We start from the raw sequence: 23306 nt of genomic DNA, 5'->3' as shown, positions 1-23306 counted from the left end.
AATCACTTGGCTCTGCCAGGTAGAACAGCAATTCCAGATGGAGTTAAGAGCTAGATCCACCTTTTGCTCTGGGAAACCATTCAAGCTGAGAAAAAAAAATCAAGACTGAGACTGATGGTATCTATACCTAGACATTTTGACACTTCTGCTCAGAAAGTGAAAACCAAAGACATGAAGAGTCTCTCATATAAACCATCTTAAAGAGGCTGGCTCCAGCATACAGCTGGCAAGCAGCAACCTGGTATTTCCTGTGGGCTGCAAAATCCACCAACAACTGGATTAGCTGCTTTCTGCTGCATTATTTTTCTAAGAGCCGTGTCTGAGCTAACTTGAGCAAACCACATTAGTCACCACTGTCACCACAGTGCAGGAAGCCTCAGAGGTCAACAGTGAGGTGCAAGGGCAGCACTGTGAGCAAAACCCAGGGCACACAGCAGCACTTTCTGCACGTCAGGGAAGAATTGGAGACATTTCAGCGAGTTGGTAAGCTTGTTTACATATCCAGGGTACATTACATGCATTTCAGAAGAAGCTCAGTGATGCAGTGGTGGGTTGCCATGGTGTACTGTACATATATAAAAACCAGTAAGTGGTTAACTGACCTGTAAAACTGCTTTCTCCCTTGGGTAGCACTTGGCTCTGATGGCTTCTCTTTAACGTGTCAGAAAAATAATTCCAGACAGATGCAATACACAGCACATAGAAAGGTTCCATCCTCTCTCATTACTGCATCCTTGACATTTACAGCAGAAAATTAAGTACAATTGAAGCATTTCATTCACATATAACAAACTCATCAGCACAGAACAAACAGCCAAGAAAGCCAACTTTCACCATAGGCTCCAGGATGCAAATACAAGAGCCCCACTACAACCTATGGGATTCCCTGATCCTGCACATCAGCTTGACAGCATGGCTTGAATGAAAGAGGGAAGAATCATGTTGCAGCTGTTCGGCAAGAAAAATAAGAGATGGGAGAAGCTTAATAGATCACCCAAATGTCTACTAAAAATTCAGTAATATTGAAGCTACACAGTGTAAACAAACTGCACGCCTCATGAGGATGAACTAATGTGATCAGGAAGAAAACATTTCATGTATTCAAAACATTGCTCATCAGACTTTGCCACTGATCTGAATGGAATACAAGGCTTGCATAAGTAACTTAATGTGTAAAGTAAGATGGGACAGACTAAAAGAAGAGGTGAAATCTTGTGACAATTTTCCTGAGAACAGGGACACTATCTCCAAATTTAAGCTGAGGCAGTAGCATTCCTGTCTTTCTAAATACTTCATATATGCCTTGTCACACTGTCTGTAGCACACTACTGCACATCTGCAATACTTGCCCTCCTTCTTTCTTGCCTTTGACAGCTGCATTTCAGTAACAGTTCATTCAGTTCTCTTTTTCCCTACCTTGCCCATGGAAGTACCTAATGAATGCATATTTATAAAGTACTAAGAGTTTCTGAATGACTCTGTGATCCTGCAAAATTTGTCACTCAAGTACTTCTCAATCTCCATTCCTGTTTTGACAGCTTGTTCGAAGCTGCCATAAAATTCCTCACTGCAATTCATGCTCTTGGTGCACCCTTGCCCTTTCCAGAACAGATACCTCCTTTCCTTCCAATCACAGATACACAGAAGCTGTTCTGAAATCTTCTCCTGTGTAAGTAATTAGATTCTATCCCTGAGAACCAAAGTTAACACAAATGTCCAAATCCCAAGTGCCAACAACTTGTGCCACCGTACTGCATCCAGTGAAAACAGCCTGACTTATGCACATTCTCTTAAAACAAAAATACCCAAAAAACCCTCAAACTCCAAACATACAGATTGAAGTGGAAAATAAGACATAGCAGTTCTGTGTAGCAACCTCTCCTTTGGAAATCCAGTAACAACTGCTCAATTTCAGTGAGGAAACCGATGCAGAGATTGTGTGACCCATCCAATGCTGGTTCCAGGACCACACTGTCCTACCCTCCTACACCATTTATCCTCACACACAAATGATTATTTTCCATTTGACCACTGGGTCATCCTAAAAGACTTCTGATTTATACATCCCTATGCTTTGCCAAATGCAGATTCAACCAAACCTAACTGGTTTCCTTAGCACTCCATAAGCTGCAGGCATTGGTGATGGGCTGTGGGTCTTTGGGGCAGGAGGAGGATACCAATATGCAAAATATTGTACAAATCCACATAAAATTAAATGATCCCTATCCTGCTGAACCTGCAAACACAATAACTAATCATCTCTATCAGCATTCCGCATGGCAGATGGCAAGTGGTTTGGAATAATGAGAGACTTTGCCCCACAGGTGAATAATTTCAATGTACATTTGGATGTAAATTCTTTACTGATTATGATGGTAGAATACTGACTTATGAGAAACTGCCAGTTTGGAAGCTGAAAGGAAAACTACTGCCTCTTCCTTTCACTTGCCAAGAGATACAGAAGTTAACAGAACTGGATCTCCTGCCCACAAAGCCATACACCATTTTTTCCAAAGATACCAAGCTACTAAAAGTTGACTAGCAAAGATGAAGAGCCTAAAGTTAGCAGCAAAACGGTCTCTAGAAGCCAAGCAGGAATGAGTCAGAATCCTGTTGCTGGAAGGAGTTCTCTGAATCAGAAAGGAAGCTGGCTCAGCTCCCACAAGGCAGAAAAGCAATATAGCAAGCAATAACTGAATCTGAAAACAACACACAGCCCAACAAGTGACCCGAACAGGGATTTTCTTTCTTCAGATAAAAAAAAAAAAATCTAAAAACTGTTTAAGATCTCAGGTCAGGAGGGGAAAGCATGCAGCTTACAGAATGTATGCAGCACTGGCTCCAACAATACACAAGTTCTGGTATATTGTATATTATATAATATATAATGTCTCAGGGTTAGCTGGGGACTGCCTGCTGCGAGAATGCTGGGCCCATGTTCTTTGTTGGTCTGTTAAACCCTCCCCAAAAAGTACTGTAACGAAAGTAACTGATGATGTGACACACTGATCTCATAAACTGCAAGCCATCAGGGACAGACAGGTTCAGTAAATTTCTCTTAAGTGGGATGATCTCGTAATGATGTCAGACTACTAACGAGATGTTCTTTTTAAAGGAAACCCCTGACCACTCATTTTAACTGCAGTTACTTTTCTAAAATGGCACTAAGCACTGTACTAGGTCCCTACAGTTTACACCAGACTACACCAAGGAGTATCAGTGACAGACAAAAATATGAGTCCATTAGTATATTCTGTACTGACACAGCAGTACATCCTGCTAAGGATGCAGAAACAAATTCTGAGAGGAGTATGATGCTGCCAGACTTAAAGTTTAGGTGAGATCTGAAACTAAACATTCACCCTATTTGAATTAAATTTTAAAATAATAAAAAAATAAAAAATAAAAATCCCCTTGCTTCTGCCCATATGCTCTAATCTTAAAAACCACATTGCCCTCTTTTACCATACTGTGAAATTTGCTGAGTACTAACTCAGCAAGATCCCCATTAAGTAGCTCCTCATCCACCAGAGAACATCAATAATGGTGCTTTCAAATAACACACACAAAACCTCGAAGTCTGTTTTGCAGGCAGGTCGTGATGCTTTTTTCTTGTTTTTAAGTAAATAATACTATACTATAATTTCAAGAAATCCTCAGAAAGATGAAGTATCCTTATAGAAAATAATTTAGATAACGTGGTTTTAAGTCTGGAGAAGAGCACATGAAATGTCTCAGGTGAGTTAGAGACCAATGCCTACCTGAGGCTGCTCCATTGTGCTGTTGGTGGCACTCTCTTTGAACAAACAATATTCATACCTGAACAAGCAAGCACTCCTGTCTTCCTAATGCTACTCTTTTCAGGCCAAATAAGTAACAATTGTGCCTGCTGTGGTAGGTGTGCAGCCCAGACAGGCAGGCATGAGACACTTCCAGGACTAACAAGGGAAAGAAAAGAGTAGGAAGGAAGAAACAAGAGCAACAACATCCTCTCACAGTAGCAGCCACCTGATCTTCAGACCCAAAAGCTGATGGGATCCCTTAGCCTAGAAACCTATTTTATCAGACTAACTTCATGGATCATCAAATTCACACTAAATAAAGAAATAATAAAGTAAATTAAGCTATCAAAGGCTGTCAGAGATGGTTTTTCTCTCCCTTTATAAGGGAGGAAAGGGCTTCAATCTCCCATCAGCCAAAACCAAACACCAATTTCCTCTGTGCAGATGGATCACCACAACTGTCCCCAGCTGCTCTGGCAGTCTTTATTTCCTCAGAAGATGGAGACAGAAGCTCTGACCCACAGAACAAACTATTTCTCTCCTCCTATCTCCCCCACTTTGCCTTTGCTCTCTCCCATCATCCCTCCATCACTCCAAGAGGAGACTGATTCAACAGCAAGTCAGAACATTTTGCACAGCGTGCACAACCCAGAATCAGGAATACCATTACTGTTCAAAATAGCAGCATTGCCCCTGAAATCAGCTGCTACTGAATTAATGACCAGATTGGATTGTCAGGAGTGTTACCTCAACTTTGCCTTAAGGCTGCTAATTAGCAAACAAGTCATTAATTCACAGGTAACAAGTGGTTTCTCAGGCATTATCGCTTCTAACTTTAATTCACCACTCCTTTTAGAAATCTTCCACAGACAACTTTAACTTCAATCCCCTGTATCAACTTTAAGCCACTATCACCATCCAGCACACAAGCTTGAAAATAGAGGCAAAAAAACCCCACCAGCAATAAGCTGAGCTGGGTCCTTAATTAATATTCATGGTCTATCTCCCAACTCACGCCAAGGGGAGAGGGGGATCAAAAGTACAAGAAGTTCTGGATGTTAGTGTGGACCTGTAATTACATCTAAATACATGATCATATACTATGAAACCTGGAGCAACCTTGCTTGCACTGTGGTACCGAGAGGAAAACGTATTTCCCAAACTGAGGGCAGAGATCTGCTTCTGTTTTGATTGCCTTATCCATAATGAAGAGCTTTGAACAGAAATATTTCATGTATTCTGATGCTAAAAGTATTTCTGAGGTTTGTTTTAACAGCTGCACAAATATCCATGCTTTTGAAAACAATCTGGATTTGGCCTGCCAACAAACCCTGATCTAAGGGTTTTATAATGGCAACATTACTACAGAATTCAAGTACTTTCCATGTAAAAATCAGGAGTAATAGAAACATCCCTAACAGGCTACATGGAGTCTTTGGCATTTCTTCCTTTGCTGTTCAGGTCTTAGTTTATAAATTCCCAAGTTCTACCAACAGACCTTTGAAGAGATGCCCTTGAAATTTTGAAAAGATAGATTAATATTTTACACCAGATTTTCAGCACTAACAGAACTGCAATCTCAGTTCATTGGACTGATTTATTAGTCTTCTCTCATCATGCATGAGAGGAAAGACAATACTGTGAACACTAGATCAGCATCATTTTACTAACTGGGCAAAAAGAAACTCATAGTTAGAACCAGCACGTTGGTAATCCCCAAGAACTGAACTTTAGAAAGAAGACTCAACAGCTGGGATCAATGGTACAATCTAATAAAATTTTTAGATGTAAAATTTGGTTCAAAAAAGAATAATCTGGCCCAACTGGAGTATTTACACAAATCAGTTACACATATTTGACTATTACCCTGTAACATATTCCTGAAGTAGTATCTTGCCTGAAAGTCAAAGTACCAATACATTGGCAGTACAAACACTTTTTTAACAATGGGCATTCCAGAATTCATAAACAGAAAATGTTTATATGGCAATGTAAATGCGTGGAAAATTTCTGAGAGGCAGAACTGAAAATTATTAGAAAGTTTTTCTTCCAGTAAAATTTACACTGGGTAAAATGACACATCAAAAGTGGTCATCAAAATTGACCTATCTACTCTCTTATACCCTGTTTTGAAATAACTTGGAAGACGTATCATATGTTCTCTCTTACACCAATATCTCAATTTCCTACTAAGAACAATTTTATAAACACGAGAAACAGGAAAATTTTGACTGACAAAAATTAATCTCTTTATATTTAAAAATTACATGAAACAGACTCCATGCAAACAGAAGTAGGAACAATTAACATAAACCAAGCACTGAGGAAAGAACTGGACTGGGAGGGAGCCAAACCATTTTTTGTGAAAGTATCATCATTACAGGGCACAAAAGTACTATGCTGAAATAAGTCTGGAGATGAGCTCCCAGCAGCAATCAGTCTTTTATAATTGAGAACTCTTAAATGTCTATTGCAGAGGCTCTTAATTTCAACAATGAATTAATCATTTATTTAATCAAATTATAGAAGAAATCCCAGAGTAATTTTGTTTGAAAACTATGATGTCTTTACCCTTCTGTTCCTTGGGCTTCAAGACTGTCCACACAGTAACTATTTCAGAGCTTGACTTCTAGGCACAGCCCTCTGTTGTAATACCTGAGGCCTCATAGTAGATGTCAAGATCAATAAACTCAAGCATCACCCCATGACTATCTTACAAGCTTACCAGATCTATACAAGCAGGAAAAAAAAAGTAAAAAAAAAAGTAAACGTTCATGTTGACATTTAAATTGAAGGGCCATCAGCTTCAAAATTTTGTGCAATAAAATCTTTCATTTCCATGAGTCCTGAAAGCAAGCCATAAATTCCCTGCTTCCAGCACATGATCCACCTATGAACTTTCTCCCCTGGCCCCACTGACTCAGTGTGGTTCCTTACTCTGCATTCAGCTCAGGAGGATACTTACTACACGCCAGTTTCCCCAGCGTAATCACCTTAAAGACTCATGTCCATTAAGTTCAAAGATCTTAGGACCATTAAATGGAACTCTTAGATACTAAGTCCCATATGGAGTAAATCTCTTTGGCAGTTCCTCCATTGGAAAGCTGCCCTGGACTCGAGGCTGATCTCTTATCAGGGTGAGATACCAATGTTCTTTATGCACTCCTTGATAGCAATGCTGAGCATATTCAGTAGGCTCAGCACAAGATGCAAAGCAACACAGCCATAGGTAAGCAGCTTCAGAAAGAGTTCTGCAAGCTGTAAGGAGATCTCAGAGGAAAACTCAGCTTCAGAACAATTTTATCTTTTAACAGCTTCCTAATCCCCTCACCCCACTCCTGCAGCTTTACCCTTTAGAGAGAGACACACCCCCACCCATGCCAATCTTGCATCCAAATTCAACAACTAAAAAATAAAATAAAAATGTGATAAGACAACCTTCACAAAAGAAAATAAATCAGGTTGTTTTTTTTTTAAAACAGCATTTTGAGGATAAAGCTAGAGTGCCTGCACTAAGCCATAACCTCTTTACTGATGTTTTTTTCCTTCCCCTTAACAGATTCAGGGACTGTAATAACATTTAATCCTCAGAAGCTAATCTAAATGTAACACTCAAAAGAAGACAAAGACAACGCAACTGAAAAAAAATTTGGCCACTGCCTTTTGGGAGTGCTGCTTTATCCCCGGAGCGAGCGCATTAATAGAGCTTGGAATGAAATGCCTTTTTATTCTCTGTAGCAGGGAGGGGATTAGCAAGTTGTCTTCTCTAAACCCAGTCTGAGTCATGGCTCTATGAACACTGAGAAAAGGATGTGGAACGAAGCGCAGGGCGGGGAGCGCTGGCTTTTTATTTACACACTGCTTCCTTTGTGGGTGGTTACTGATGTGCACAATTTGCTAAACAGGGAAGGAAGGGGGAGAAAAGTTCTAGGTCCCCAGACTTTAATTCTGTTGGTTAACAAAAGAGAAAAATTATAATGCACCAATTATAACATCATCATTGAGACAATATGTCCGTGGCAATTGTCCAATTCATCACAGCATGCAGGCAACAAGGGCAAGCTACTTAAGGTGCTGAAAGCTGTGCTCAGTGGTTTCTTGTTGCTAGGATCATCTTCCTGGGAGAAAGGAACAGGTTGGACAGAGCTCAGAACAAAGAAGGAGACACTGAGGTAGGAGGAAAGTGGAGACAGAAGCAGGCTGGGCTCAAGTGAAGAAATAAGGAGCAAAGACCATTGCAAAAGCCAGACCATGCAAGCATCAAGTCCAGGTGTCCTGCCTTGAAGCAGAAACCACGAGCTGATCACTGTCAGTGATTTCATATGAAACTCAGTGCTAACACTTTATTTCTGTTTCTATACAAAAGGAGAGAGGGAGGTTTACCTGCCTGCTCTGCAGGCGTGCTGTGAATGATCATGGGTAGAAAGCTTGTACAATACTCCTGAAGTATTAAGTCCTAAAACACTTGATAATCAAGAAGAAGAGGAAATAGTCTACGGAACACCTGGCCAGTTGTGCAGAGCTGTAGATGTCAACAGAATAAAACACTCAATGAATGTTTCAGGTATTTCTTATACCTGCTTCAACAAAGACTCCAAAAAGCAAGGTACTCACTCTGGAAACAGCCCCAGCTCTGCCCTGTTCTTTTCCTACTATAAAGAAATAGAAAGTACGATGTTCACCTTCTCCCTCAATATCAGTAGTGCCACACAGTTTGACCCTTCTCAGGGCATACCCCAGACATTATCTTTTCACACAAAATTCCCATCAGGGGAGGTGTCTCCTTTGTCTGCAATGATAAGAGCTTAAGAAATCTGTCCCTTTTTGACACCTCAGGTTCATATGGCCTTGAAATAGAAGAGCAATGTACAAGGCCAGAAGCTAGGGGTTGGCTGACTCAAAGAAAAGGGAAAGGAGCCCCTAAGAGACTAAGAACACATTTTCTGAAGCCATCATTTGCATTTTTCTCAGCCACTAACCTTCATGAGAAATGGTTACATTCCTGAGTTTCCTTAATTACCAGCCTTCATCTCCACAAGAAACAGAGGAGACCGAATGAAACTGAAACCTCCGGAACCAAACTTAAAGACTGCTATAAAAAACAGGTGAGTTACAGTCTGTTATGGTAAGTAAAGAACATAATCCAAGGTCCTAATCTCTCCCTTTACAAAGACACAAGGATAAATCATTGCTACATGTGTTCCTAACAACTGATGACACATCTGCAGAAGCAAATCCAAGAAAAGACTGAACTGATCAGAGACTGTCAGAACTTTATGTCCTATGAATTTTTAAATTTGTATTTAAAAACAGAATTTAGAATTCTTTTAGGGAAAACTGCATGAAAATGCACTCAATGTGTGAGCTGCCTTGCTCTGGCTTCTTTATCAACTTACTGCTTGACTGTACAAACAAAAATGTGAAATTACAATAGGTTATGTGATGCTTTGGCAGCCAAAAATAATTTTAAATGAAGACAACACAATATACTGCACACCCCCCTAATATATTCATCACTACTATGGTATCTATTTAAGCAATTAAATAACATTCAGTCTGGACTGAACCCAACTGGACTACATATGCTGCTACTCCAGTTTACTGCATGTTGTCCAACTGTTTACCCAACTGAGATCTGAGTGCTGCTCTTGACAGTGTAATTGCTTTGGACTCATTAATATTCAAGAATTAAAGAAAATATTTTTTCTTGGACAGCTGTTTAGTGCATGTGGAACAATAAGCTATGCAACACTACTGGCAAATACAAGTAGAATTTAGTCACTAAATATGCTCATGGTAAAAAGACAACATTAAAAGGTCCCCTAATTATGCCAAGGCCAATAATAAAGGTCAGAAAAACCACTGCACCCATTCTAAGAAAACATTCATGGTAATTACAAGTCTACTTTGATTGAAATTTACAGGGCTAAGATTTAGGCTCTTCACCTTTTTCTCCCCTGAACAGTGAAAACTTCAGAAGTGGTCCCTCCATTCTCCCTTGCAAGATTTAACAACTTAATACAAAATTCTGTCAAGCTTGGCACAGAAAGAGAGAATGGTAGCTTACAGCTCCTTAGCCCCCTAAATACCTGACATGAGGTAACTGCACACTCAGTTTACAGGAATATCCACCACAGGCTGCAAACAGAGCATTGTGAAATGCAACTGGAAGTGCTGGGGGAGAAGACAAAAAAAAAAAGATTCTCACTTTATCCACTCCTCTGCCTTGGTGGCTGCTTCCTGGTACTGCTCAGATGTCAGCTTGTAGATCTCTGCATTCTGAAACAAAGAACAATGCTCAGCTCTAAGAATTAAAAGGTGTCACAGATCTTACCCCGTCACAAAGTTATCTTCTATAATTAATAACCATTTCCAACAACAAACAGCATACTCAGTTCAAAGAACCCAAAATTGCTTAAAAGATGATTTTCTTTTCAGGAAAATGCATCAAGGCCACATGTCTTCCATTCCATGCTTCATTTTTGTGAAGGGAAAAGGTGGCTAACAACCAACCCTCAGCTTTGATTATTCCATGTAACCACAAAAACAAGTTGTTTCCAGCACTGAGTTATTTTGACTTAGGTTGTGTTTTGTTCTCTTTTCTCATTAATTACTATGAAGGATCATGTAAGTTACTGACATGCAAGTATCAAAATTGGCTGCTAGCACTGGAAAATCCATTTTACATTTCAGTGCTTCTACTTACGTTACTTACTCTTAAAAAGAAAATTATGCAGCCTGTTTCCCTTTTAACAACACAGAGAGGCATATCAGGTATCAGTTAAGGCACTGCCAAACCGAGTCTGGAGTATCTTGCTGCAGGGCTTAAGAAGTTTGCATTAAATTCTCCTGAGCTTGCACAGAAAGAGTTTTAGTTCACAACTGCTCAGCTGCTGAACACGAAGGATGAATTCCTCCTCTCGGCCACACTTAGAGCCTCCCAAGCACAAGGAGCAAAAAAGAACAACTGAACACCCCCGGCAACTTCACTGCAAGGTCTTGTGTCACCAAACTGCTGATGAAGCTGCTCTGGGCAAAGCCTCTGTACTTCATACAGAAATTGCTGCAATTGCCTGACTCAAAGCTCATCTGCAAGGCCCTCAGCCTGAAAAGGCACACGCAGAAAATATGCAATAAGCCATTAAAAAAAAGTGGCAAAATGGTACTGAAAGTGAGGACAGCTATTCGCTTCAGGACGGTTCTAGCTGCTATCTCATCTCTCCCCAAATTCAGTCATAGAAATATTATTCTTGCCCTTCTTCATTTATTTTTCCATAAATGCAGCTGTGGTCCTGCACATGATGAGACGACACATATTGTTCAGTGGTTACAAAAGGAAAGGCCAGATATAACTCAAGTTCTATCAGCGGTTCTGCCACTTGTGCAATCTTGGGCAAGTCACCATTTTCCATCTGCAAGTGAGGGATAACAGCTGCCTGTATCACTGAAATAGTGTGAAGCTTAGCTAATTGGAAGGTTTACACAGGTTTTCAGAGCCTAAGCTTCAAGGTGCTATATTTAAGTGTTTTATCTTTGGTGCCTGAATTTATGTCATATACCAAAAAAACCACAGAACAGGCTTTGATTTTCCAAACTTTGACCTACAAGACAGACTTAAACTGAGAAATCATGGATGAATAACCACTTAAAAATGTATTTTGCCAGCAAATTGTCATTAATGTTTTCGCTTACTTACTCGTTACACAATGGTCAAACTTCTGTGCTTTTAAACCCATTTTTCTCCTTCCTATAATGAAAAGTTCAGCTTTTAATGGAGCCTTTTAATGGTCCTGTAAACAGACCTCATGATGTTCAGCTCCCTGCTGTTACTTATTCACACATGAAACCACGAGACCTGTGCTTCATTAATTAAATTTGCCATTAAAAATTAAATAATGTGAATAAGTAGATGTAAGCGTGATCTCCATGGGCTTCATAAGTCTCACCGTTTCTCCAATTACTACCCAAGCAATTTCCATATTTCATACTGTCTGATTTCTCAAAGGGACTGGATTTGAGAGATCAAAATGAGAGAAAGTGGAAAAGAGAGAAAGCAAGGGAGTAAAATTAAACATTTTTCAGGCAATAGGAAGTAGCCCCGTCAGATACTATTAGCTTGCAGCACTCTGCAGTGAAACAGCAGCAGGAGAGGAAAACAGGAACAAATATTTTGTACATGAGACACAGCATGAGGTTGGCATTTAACCCACCTAAAGAAAGAAAAAGCAGCCAACAGATGCATTTGCTGGTTGCACTGTCAATTACAGTGGCTGTGGCACAACCTTGCCCAGTTTATAAGAGAGAGGGTTCAACTGCCCAGTATTACAGTCAGCCTCATTTTCAGTAACATCAACTGTAAATACAGACAAAAATAGCTGGAAAAGAAACCAGTAAGAAACAGCTTTGGATCCTAAAGCTGAAGAAAAGCAGGCAAGTGAAAACCTGAACGGAAAGGCAAGAATCTCAGTGAGGGAAAGGGGGAGACCTGGCCTCAAAGAAACCACAAAGCACATGGCTTGATGTGAAGATCAAGTAGGGGCACAGAAGACCTTCAACATGAAGATGAAAGCTGCTAAGTTTTAAAAATTAAAAGGAAATATGTTTGCATGTGATCCAGCTGGGGCCTCTTATCTTTGGATCAGACCTCTCTGCCTTCTTCTTCCTCCCTCCCCCTCAAAAACCTCCAGGATCCAATGAAGCACCATTTCCAGTGCTATGAATCAGAATCTTTACATGCTTCCCCAACTAAGAAAAACAGAATTTCACCATTTAAACCCGAGTTAATTCAACAAGCAGACTTGTTAAACAGGTTTTCCTTGGCCTCCAGGCTCTTTCCCACCTTGGGAAAGACTTGTTCACTTTTGCCCTATAACACAAGCTAAATGAGCAACAGATGGACCTTCCAGCATGGCCACCAGGATGGCAGCATTTTGGGGCTTCTACTCACAGAGAACAATTTTTCAAGTACACTCATCTATACGACTTCAGATGCAAAGTCTGCTTCATTTTAAGCCTTTCACCCTATCACACTGGGACAGGGGATAATGTTCCAATGCCCCACAGAAATCTGGGACACTTCATAATGAAGAACCAAGCCTTCCTGTAACTTCAGCAGAGCTGCCCACACACAAGGGCTGTTCAGCAGGATCAAAGTGTGGTATTTGCACTTGAAACAAAAGTCTGAGCTGCCAGTAGTCTTAGTGAAGTCCTTTAGCTTCATAAAATGATATTCAGTTGCACAGTAAAAAGAGAGAGCAGCCAACACAAAATTACAAGACATCAACGCTGCTTTTAATTTACTCTCACAATATTTGATGTTGGGAGATAAAATGGCAGCTCACAAAGAAAAAGTTGAACATGAGACCTCAACTAGTATTAAATAAAGCTCCTGGCAGTCTTAGTTGCAGAAATAAGTTTAAAAACATGACCAAAGGACACCATAAGGCCTCAAATAACAAGAGATACAGAAAGAATGAATGAACCACCTAAAATGTTTCACTTCTCTCAATAAAGCTGAGCCTTAGGGGAGCCAACTTCAGAACATCAGAGCTTTGTCATATGGGGAGAGAGCTCTCCAGAGAGGACAAACAAACTAAACAAAGAAATGTTAGTTTGAAAGATTTTCCCCTGCTATTAAATGATGCTTCGTAGCAAATAATAAAAACACAGAAAAGTTATAAAAACACATAACCAGAGCCTAAAGACCAACAGAACCATTTCCCTTTACCCTGCTGCTTTTCTACAGCAGATGTGATGCTTATACCCTTGCTCCCCACTCCTCCCAAAAAAACCAAACACCATAAATTCCCTTGCCAAAGGATATCAATTTTAAAATTCAAGAGCTAAATTTGGAATAATTTTGATTATGCATTCCTCCTTGGCTGTAAACATGTTGAGAAACTCCAACACTCACTACTATACCTCGTCACACTGCACAGGCTTTTTCCACAACATATAGAAAAATAAGAAAACAATACAGAAGAAGATGGAGTATTCTCAGGGTTATTTCAGGAGGAAAAGTATTCAAAACATAGAGAAGACCCTGCCAGCTTGTTCTCACATTGACTTTAAACCACATTCCTTACAACTTCAGTGAAACACACATTACTTGTGGTAACATGTAAAAGAGAAAACCGAGCAATGAGAGCATGAGGAACTAATAGCTAATCAGATTTAAAACAATTCTTTGTGCACATCAAGAAGCAGCAGCAAAAGCTTGACACTGGGACACAGATTTCTCTCTGAAGTTCAGTCTGGGTCAATAGATCAGAAGGTGTTCGGATTTAAAAAACAAACCCAACCACCATCATGACTGCTATCTCAAGCTATTTTGACACCTCCGTGTATGGAAGCTTGTCAGTGGTCACAGTGCTTAAAGATACAAAGAGGATTAACAGCTGTTGAAATGCTGCCAGCCTAGATGAATGCCAGTGATACCTCTGATGAAATGGAGCAGCCCAGCAGAGGCCTTGACAAATGCTGCAGATGACAGCTGGGGGATTAGATGGTGCAATCTGCCTCCTACCTGACAGATGCATTGATTCCATCCCCTCTCCCAACATCCATGCTCACCAGCTTCCAAGCCCCACTAACCAGCTTCCAAGCCCCACTACAAGCCCTGCTGGAGCTGAAGGGAGCAGCAGAGGCAGTGCTGCCTGAGAGGAGGAGCAGGCAACACAACAAATTTGGGAAGACGAAAGGGAAAGGAAAGCAGAGATGACTTCTCATGTTCCAAATGGCATCTGGAAGGCTTTCAAATTCCTCCTTCCAGCTGTTCCTGAAGCCAGAAATAAGACCTCACAGCATCGTTGATAGTGCAGCGCTCATGTTGCCTGCCCACACGCACTTGGGCACAGGGAACACACACGTGCTCTGGACACAGCTGCTGCCACAAGGAACATCAGAAAGCTACAGGCAAACATGGGTTAGTGCAGGCTTTGGGAACCACCTGTGCTCACAGCATTGCCTCAGGGAAGCAGAGGTACACTGGGGCACCACACACCTCACCGGGTCGCTGGTTCACACATGCTATAAATCAGGTTGCTGATTCTCATCACTCAGAAGTCTGATGCAAAGAGCTCCTTGTAGATTTGAAAAATTACTCCATCTACTTGCTCTCCTCCTGCAGGTGCCGAGGCAGATGAGCTGAGCTGGTCTGTTCACTAGATGACCCTTTGGATCTGTTAAAATCAACCTACAAAACCAATCACTGCTACCAACTTTGGTCCAAAGCAGGGAGCTTGGGAATTTCAGGACATTGCAAGAAGCAACCTCTCTACCACTTGAGCTCATTCCTCTGTAGCCCCTGCTCAGCCTGTTTGTTGGTGTCAGATGGCATCCAGCTAAAAGAGATCATTCACATTTTCTCCTTCCTATCAAGCACAAATGCACATACACACAGAAGTTGATTAACAAGGAAGAGAAATCTGCATATAAAGCATATCATGAGAGCACAGCAGCCAAGGGTTAAATTGTTTTTATGTGAATTCAAATCTGTTTTCTCCAAAGGTAATAGAGGAAAGATGTAAGCAACTACAAACAGCTTGCTGATATGGAGAAAAAGATTTTATTTTTTTTTACCCAAAGCCAACTTCTAAACACAGCTCTGTTGTTTGCTGTTCATGTGTGGGTTTATCCACTCCTCCCGCTGAGACCAATAATGAAATGAGAGCACTGAATCTGTGTCATTCTATTCTTTCCTTTGGCAATAGGCTGCGAGATCATAAATTTTGGATTAAGATTCAGAGAGGACAGAAAAAGAGCAACATCCTCAGTAGCAGCACAGGAAAGTTAAACTAGTCATAAGCATAAGTATATTCTTGTTTGAACAGATCTTTTCATGACTGCAATATTATTCTGAGTTGAAATCAAAATATTAATTCTCTAGCACACCTGGACAGGTTCTCAGAGATAAAATCCCCCAAAATATCAATCTCCACAAAACTTTCGGGAGGCACACCTGGGGAGAAGGACCATGGCTGGGTTTATCCTGCATATAACAGGCTAGGCACAGAAAGCTAAGCTAAGAAAGCTAAGCCCTTAAAGCACATAGTGAATCAAACAAACCCCAAGACTTGCCAGAACCAAGCCCCACACCAAGATACTCCATCTAGGTGAAAACAGGACTACAGACCCAGGCTAAGGTTGCACAAAAAATCAGACACAAAGGTACCCTGGGAAGAGTCCACTTGAAACAGGTACCTCACAGAAAAATAATACTAGGAATTCCTTCAAAGAGCTGCAAGTGCCTTATGTTAACATCAACTCAGAAAGACAGTTAACAGCAAAGAAAATACTACTACAGAAGTTATTAAAGGGTGAAGAAGGAGAAAAAAACAATGACAGAATTAAACACTGTGTTTATATGAGGCTGGTTTAAAGCACACCACTCTGAAAGACTGCAAATAAAGCATTAGTAAAATACAAACTCTGGAAAGTAAAAGCACCTTCAAAGAGAAAGGCCATAAAATGCCAGTAGGCAAGCCAGGCTTTTTGACAAGGATAGCAATAGCAACGTGAAAGGTCCAGATTAATGCTAAAACTGTTGTAGGAGACAACAGCTCTGCTCTCCTCCTAGCTGGAAGCTTAATATAGGAGCAAGAATTCTTAGTGAGGAATTCACAGTAAATGCCTGAATCAATTATACCTGACAAGTGCAGGTAAACAGGCTTCCCAGGCATTGATTAAACATCAAAAAAATTTCAGCATCTGCTTCAGAGAAGTCCTACACCTGGCTGACCTGCACAGATAAGGCAGTGCCCATGACTTTAAGGACAGAACAATGGTTGCTGAATCACTGCAGCTGCACAAGTCCTGTAGTGATACTTGGGTCCTATCAGTCCATCCATCACACAGCCAGGGTGGACTCATATCACAGGGTGCTGCCTCTAACAACTGAGAATTGTCCAAGAGAGAGTCACAGGCATGCAGAGAACTGGTGCTAAGGAGAGAAGAGAGAAAGAAGGGAATTGTCAAGAGTGCCAAGGTAGACAGCTGGAAGCTTGACTGGTAGGCTGACCAGAACTTCAGAGAGAAAAAAAACCAAACACCACCACAAACAGAAAATTAGCAGACATCAAGTAGTCATCATACATTAAAAAAAGATGTACATTTCCCTGTAAGGCCCATCACAAGAGCATATTTTAGGAAAAGAGAAGCATTATAGCTAAGGTTTGATGCCATCACACCAAAGCTGGTATTTGACAGAGCCTCCAACAGAACTCCCACCACCTTGGATGGGCATGCTACAGCTAAAGCTCCCTCCTTCTCTGCTGAAAATATCCTCAAGCCCCATTTATAAACTGCAGCAGTTGCCCCAGTTAACAGCTCCTGCAGCAATTTAAAAAAACCTAAGTTACAGTTATGACCCCATCCTTTTCTACAACAAGTAGCTAAGGACTGCAATTCACTGGGTTCCCAAAGGCAGCCAGGAGAGGAGGGACCCAAGGCAGAAGGATGTGCAAGAAGACTGGAAAAGACTGATGATGATGCATCACATCCATGCACTTGCATGGCTAAAGGGAACTGCAAGAAAGAGAATCGCTGTAAGAAACAAACAAAAAAATACCAAAACACAAAAGTATACCAAAGCCTGCATGTTCCACCTCCTCCCAGGGTTCTTCCTCCACCCCCAACTGCAAATTATTTTCCATGTGCAGTTTCCAGTAAATCAAGCTTTGCTAAATAACCCTGACATGTGTGGGGCTGAGAACCAGCCAAGAAGCAATGATGAGATGTCCCTGGAATGATTAAGGAAAATGCAGACATCTCTTGGGTTACAGGAAGCCTGTTGTACTCTCCTCTTAGTGCATATGCAACGCTGCAAGCACTGTTCCGAAAAACCTCACATACTCAAAGGCTCATTTGGTTGACAAGGAGCCTGTGGATTCGTGGACAGATTGTCACACAAACTGTCAGGTTTTTAGAGAGACTATCAGACCTCTCTTTGCCTACGTTATGGAGCACATCAAAGACACAGAAGATGAACCAGACGCAGACTGCACAGATCTGACAGAATGGTGGGTGTACATATTCAGAATACTGTACTGCTGGGGGGGGGAGGCTTAATGTGAATAATCAGGGGCTGAAAGTTCCAGAAATGTGACAGGTTTTGGCAGCAATTCTCATCTTTGCATTTATTTATCGAAGGGAGAAAAACTGCCATACTAGAGGCAAATTTGGGCAAGGAAGAAAAATTGTATCAGCAGCAATTTATTTTGCCACTATACTTTTTCTTATTACTCTCCGAGCATTTTCTGAAGATATTTGTATTTTCAGTCAGGGCTTTCTCACTACGCTTGAAGTTCTTCTTCCCATTTTCTCCTGTAGGAGAGGCTGGTTTAATGATTACAGCCAAGATGACCACCAGGACTTTACAGGTCCCTGTACGTGGTAAACGGCACAGACAAATCCACACTTTCAGAAGCTCTTGCTCGCTCCCGGCTCTGTCTGGAGATGTTCAAGAAGTTCATTATTCAAAAATTCAAGCACAAGTTATGGGTAATCAGCACATCTGAAGAACCATACCATATATCTGGACAAAATATGGACAAACAAAATATGAAGTTACAAAACCTGTTATAGAAAATACTAACCTGAAGCATTAATGTCCGACTTTTTAAATGAGGACAATGTTCACTTATCTTCCAGTGAGCTGGAAACCTCAGTTAATGAATACCTGGAAAAAGTTCCCAGCTCAACAGCTCAAGAACAGTTCTACAGGGCTCACTTGATGTCACTCCCCTTTATTATAGTAATATTTGGACAAACATAAAGGAATGGCAAAAAAAAAAGTTATTAGGCTATTTCTACCAAGAAGTATTGATTACTACTTAAAAAGGAAGTAAAATATAAAATGAAACACTGATAATAAGAAACAGAAACTGGATTAACACTGATTCCTTTGGCTTGCCTTTACACTACCACTGTCACATAACCTCCAGTTCTCCCTGCAAGGCATCAGGTATTCCAGAGAAAAGAACACTAGTATATTTTTGTATTTACTTTGCTATTCAAAATGGATTTAAATTCTCCACACTGTAAACAGAAAATAAATATAATGTTTACCCTAAGATAAAAAAGCCAAGGAGGACAAAGGAGAAGGGATGGCAAAAGGGATAAGAAAGAAATCAGAAAATATTTGTAAGCATTTTCCCCTCCATCATTTGACAGTCTCATTCTCCCTGCTTTTGGTGATCTCTTTCACATGGTTTTTAATGGAGTCATTTTGCCTCCTCTGAAGAGGAAAGGCACTGAAGAGACATCTCTCTAGCTTGCAAAGAGCTTGTGAAATCTCCAATGAGAAAGCAGGACCAAGGATGACCAGCCAGATGCAGAGAGGCATTTCCACAGCAGGGCTATTGCAATGCAAATATTAACATAAGGACCAAAGGCCCACAGTGAGCAGAGGCAGCCACACAGACGCTCCATTCCCAGGCAGCATCCCCTCCCTGACAGAGGATGCCCATCACAACCCTTGTGCATGATGCCACCTCCAACAGCATTTGGTCACCTCCAGCTCAGTATCATAAATGCACTGCGGAGTCCAGGAGAAGAAAAGGGAAGAGGAGATTTCTCACTTTTATCCCATTAAGGAATAACAAGAATAATTACTTATTAACATTAAGCTCCCCCAAAAAAACCCAAAGCTTTGCTGCCAATGCCACCTCAGAAGCATAAATGGAAGAATGTCACACATATGCTGTACCATACAACAGTAGATAAAAGCGAAATCTACTCTCAGAATTTAATCTGAAAACCCAGTATCTAACCACAAGGAACACCACATGCAAACAATAGACCTTGACTTTGGGACTGAAAGAAGAAATAAAAGCAGACTGAGAGCTCCAAGAGAGATACTTTGGTAGGAAGATCTCTAACTATCCAGGGTTCGCTGCTATAGCTGATAAACATTGTAACAAGAAGAGGCTTCATAAAACAATGTTCCAAGTAGATTTTTCATGGAAAAAGTATCCTTTTGTTTTACCTATATCTACTAGAGGAGAACAAACAAAAACACCCCAGCCCCTCAGCCAAGGACAGCCTGGGCACAGAAATCTGGCAGCAGGAATGCAAAGAAGGGACAGAATGAAACTTGTGCTGGGGAGCAAGGAGAGGAAAAAAAAACCCAAACCCAAAACACCACAAACAACTGCAGACCCGGAGCCCAAACCCTTTCTCCACCCAACCACCTTGTAACCCAGCCTTGTCCTGCTTTCCACTGGCAAGGACAAACTGTGCTCCTCACCCGGGCACCCTTTGCCTATCACAGAAATCGACAGCTAGGACACAACTATTATTTCTTTGGGTTCTTCCTGCAACAAGCCCTCGCCTCAGACTGGAGGAAAAGTTATTATCTCACAGCAGTGACTGATCAGCCATCAGGAAGCAATGGCTTTTCACTGCTGCGGAAGCTGCACCTCAACAAATGACTTAAAGGTGAAAGGTCTCATATACTACACTTAATCCCCTAAAGAGCCAAAGGAAATTCTGTGGTATACACAACTATTGTGAGAAGTGTAGCCCAAAAACAAAATAAAGAAAAATCCCATGCATGCCCAGGCGGGCAGGGCAGACAATACAGCATTTCTACACACCCATACGTGTTGTCTTCTCTGGTTCAACAATCACAGCCCAGCCAGTTCAGCCTTGCTGCATGTCAGGGCAAATTAGAGGATTCCTGTATCCCATCCAGTGCATTGTAACATGTCTCTAGGGGGAAAAACAAAATCCAGGCACCTCTGGATTGACCCAGGGCATGCAAGCTCACAGCAACCTTGCAGCTTCAAATTAGATAAGCAAAAAATTTGGCTCCTGTTCAGAAGAACGGGAAGAGAGGAGAAAGGAGAAGGAATTAAGCCTTTTTTTTCTTACGAAAATACCTGAAATGCAATAATTGGGAAGGAAAAGAAAAACTAGGTCTTCCCTTAAAATAACCCAGTTATTACAAGTCTTCTCAAACCAGAGGCTTAAAGAGTTTTATCTCAGCTCCCACATTTCCTCCTCCCATCCCTCCCTCTTCTGTGGCCCCGTGGAGGCTGACACAGATGAAGTGTCCTCTCTGTGTTCTCTGGCTCCGTGGCCATTCCTCACTGTCACTGTCCTGTATCTGATGGCTGCTCCAATGGGCAGTACCAGCCAGGGCAAAACTCTCCACGTTTGGCAGGGTTTGACTCTACAGAAAGGAGGCAGTTCTAGTGTGCATGAGATGGGTGCTTTTAATTTTTTTTAGAACAAAACAGATTCAGCTATTATTTCACATTTAGTTACAATGGGGCTTAGGGCTATGAATGACTGAGGAAATCCTCATTTGAGTCAAAGTGCTTAATGGTGAACTGCCACTGGGCTCATTCTTGGTGCAGCAGGATTTACAGCCAAGCCACCAGGTAACCCCAAAAACATGTAAAAAAAAAAAACTCTACCACTCATCACCCTAGGATCCAGAGATTCTGGAACCAATGAAGCAAATACCAGTGGCTCAAGACCTCACGGCAAGCCTGATGGTGCACATGTATTTAAGAACATTCAAACATGTTATTTACAAGCTACATCTGATTCACTCTGGTCTCTTGGGAATGTGCATTATATGTTTGAGAAATTGGAATAGCTCTTTTATTTATGTTTCTTTAAAATGACTGGCAGATGGGGAAAACCTTCAGAGAAGTGGCCCTAGGCTGTCATGAAACATGTATTTAACACACCCACAGTAAACTACTAAACACACTCACTTCAGAAGGTACAGCTGCTCTAAATATGGAGTAGTCACTTTTAAAAGTCTGATCTCTGGACTACTTAATTCAGCACAAATTTGAGATGTTCCAGGGAGCCTGACCAATTTACAGAGTAATTATTAGCAGTATTTTCCATTAACTTGATGACAGCATATTCTGCAAGGGTAGAGCCATAATTTTAAGGACCTTTTCAAAATGAGCCCAGGCTTTGCCTTTATTTTTAAGTCACAATAATGATTTTTTTTCCTGCCACATGGAAGGAACCCTGTGGGTTAAAAGAGAAATCTCATATTCCCCAAAGTCAGGCTCTTATGCAAGTGGATCACACACACACACACACACACACACACATTTTGTCTACCTGAAACAATTTACAAGACTAAGTCTAAATCAGGAATATCCCAAGAGAAGCACAAGCTTCAATCATCCAAATCCCAGCAGACCCACAGACTCCAGCCTAAGGTCTGGAACATATTTAATCAATTCATTGTGCTAGCTCTCCACAGTTTCATAAAATAGCCAATACTGCAATAACAGAGCAAAAAATTAATTGTACACTGGTCGGTGAATTACATGGAAATAACAGAGAGCACTGGTATTTACTACAGCAGAATACTGTAGCTGGTGCTAAGGTGTAAGTAACACCTAGGAAAAGTAACACTGGTTTCACCAGTAGCAGTGCTACCTGTACATACACACATTTATAAACACTCTTCTGTTACAAACAAGCACATAAACAGCACGAAGAGGGAGAAAGTACAAATTCAAGCTATTAGGCAATAGGAAAAAGAATTAAAGGAAAAATGGGTTGAATAAAAAATAGCAAGGAAGAGTATCAGAAATATTAGATAATGGGGAAAGCTCTCGAGACAAAAATCACCCCTTTTATTGCCCTCTTTGGACTAGCCTTGACAAATACTCCAGTGCTGAGGTCTAACAAAGAGACAAGATCACATTCTAGGTCTTTTTGTTCTGCTTTTAACAAGTCTTCGTAGTGATACACTGATGAGACCAGATACCAGATTGTTATCGAAATTCAGCTGCTAAATTCAGTGTTAAGACACTAAGTTCAAACCACACATTGCCACATTTATTTCACAAGTCGAGCCTGGGGATGGATTCCTCCATAAGCATCATTCTCTCCCTCTGCAGAGGTACTCAAAATGCCAGGGAAACAAAATCACCGTAAGGCTCTGACAGTTCCCCACTCAGCACACAGACTGCAAACCCAGCTCTGCACTGAGCAGGCAGACTCAAGAGGAAGCAAACACTTAGCTGCTGTTTGCATAGAGGCTGCTTGTAATTTGATGTAATGTACTGTACATCAGTCAACACATATTGAAGAGGGAACACACACACCACAGAGAAGGCAGAGGCAGTGCTGACATCTAACACGTTTTATTTACCCCATTATAGATGTCCTCCGAGTTCATCAAATTACTAATCAATTTATCTGATCTCTAAAAGCTGGTGCACTGAGGTATATTAACTACTAAACTTTACAAGCTTTCAGCAAAACAACCACTAAATAAGGGAATTGAGCACAGGGTACTGGAAGGCAATTTGTGAGCTGGCCAACACCAAGGACAAAGCAGCCTCTCCCCACAGGCAGGGCAGTGGGCAGGCATTAAGAAGGGAGCCATCCTTGAGATGCTGGTCAGCCCTAACTGGTACTGGCAGAAAGAGGAAATTAGGGATGTTACATTCTCCCCTCTCCCCCAGAATGACATTTTATGTCTGTGAATACCTGAAAGGAGGAAAAGGATGGGAGGTCAGAACCAGTTCAGACAATTAT

The 23306-nt window shown here is 41.1% G+C and overlaps 1 protein-coding gene across 1 annotated transcript in view; it reads right to left on the bottom strand.

The window, feature by feature from the left end:
* Positions 1 to 23306, bottom strand: part of CHCHD6 (coiled-coil-helix-coiled-coil-helix domain containing 6) — a 108354-nt gene that overhangs the window by 40673 nt on the left and 44375 nt on the right. The window contains exon 9 of the mRNA XM_030458656.1: positions 9991 to 10061. Within this exon, the coding sequence (XP_030314516.1) occupies positions 9991 to 10061 (71 nt within the window). The remainder of the gene's footprint in view (positions 1 to 9990; positions 10062 to 23306) is intronic.

This window comes from Calypte anna, chromosome 12 (genome assembly GCF_003957555.1).
Source record: "Calypte anna isolate BGI_N300 chromosome 12, bCalAnn1_v1.p, whole genome shotgun sequence".
Classification (NCBI taxonomy): domain Eukaryota; kingdom Metazoa; phylum Chordata; class Aves; order Apodiformes; family Trochilidae; genus Calypte; species Calypte anna.
Note: the sequence above shows the minus strand (reverse complement) of the source record. Positions and strands in the feature narration are given on the sequence as shown.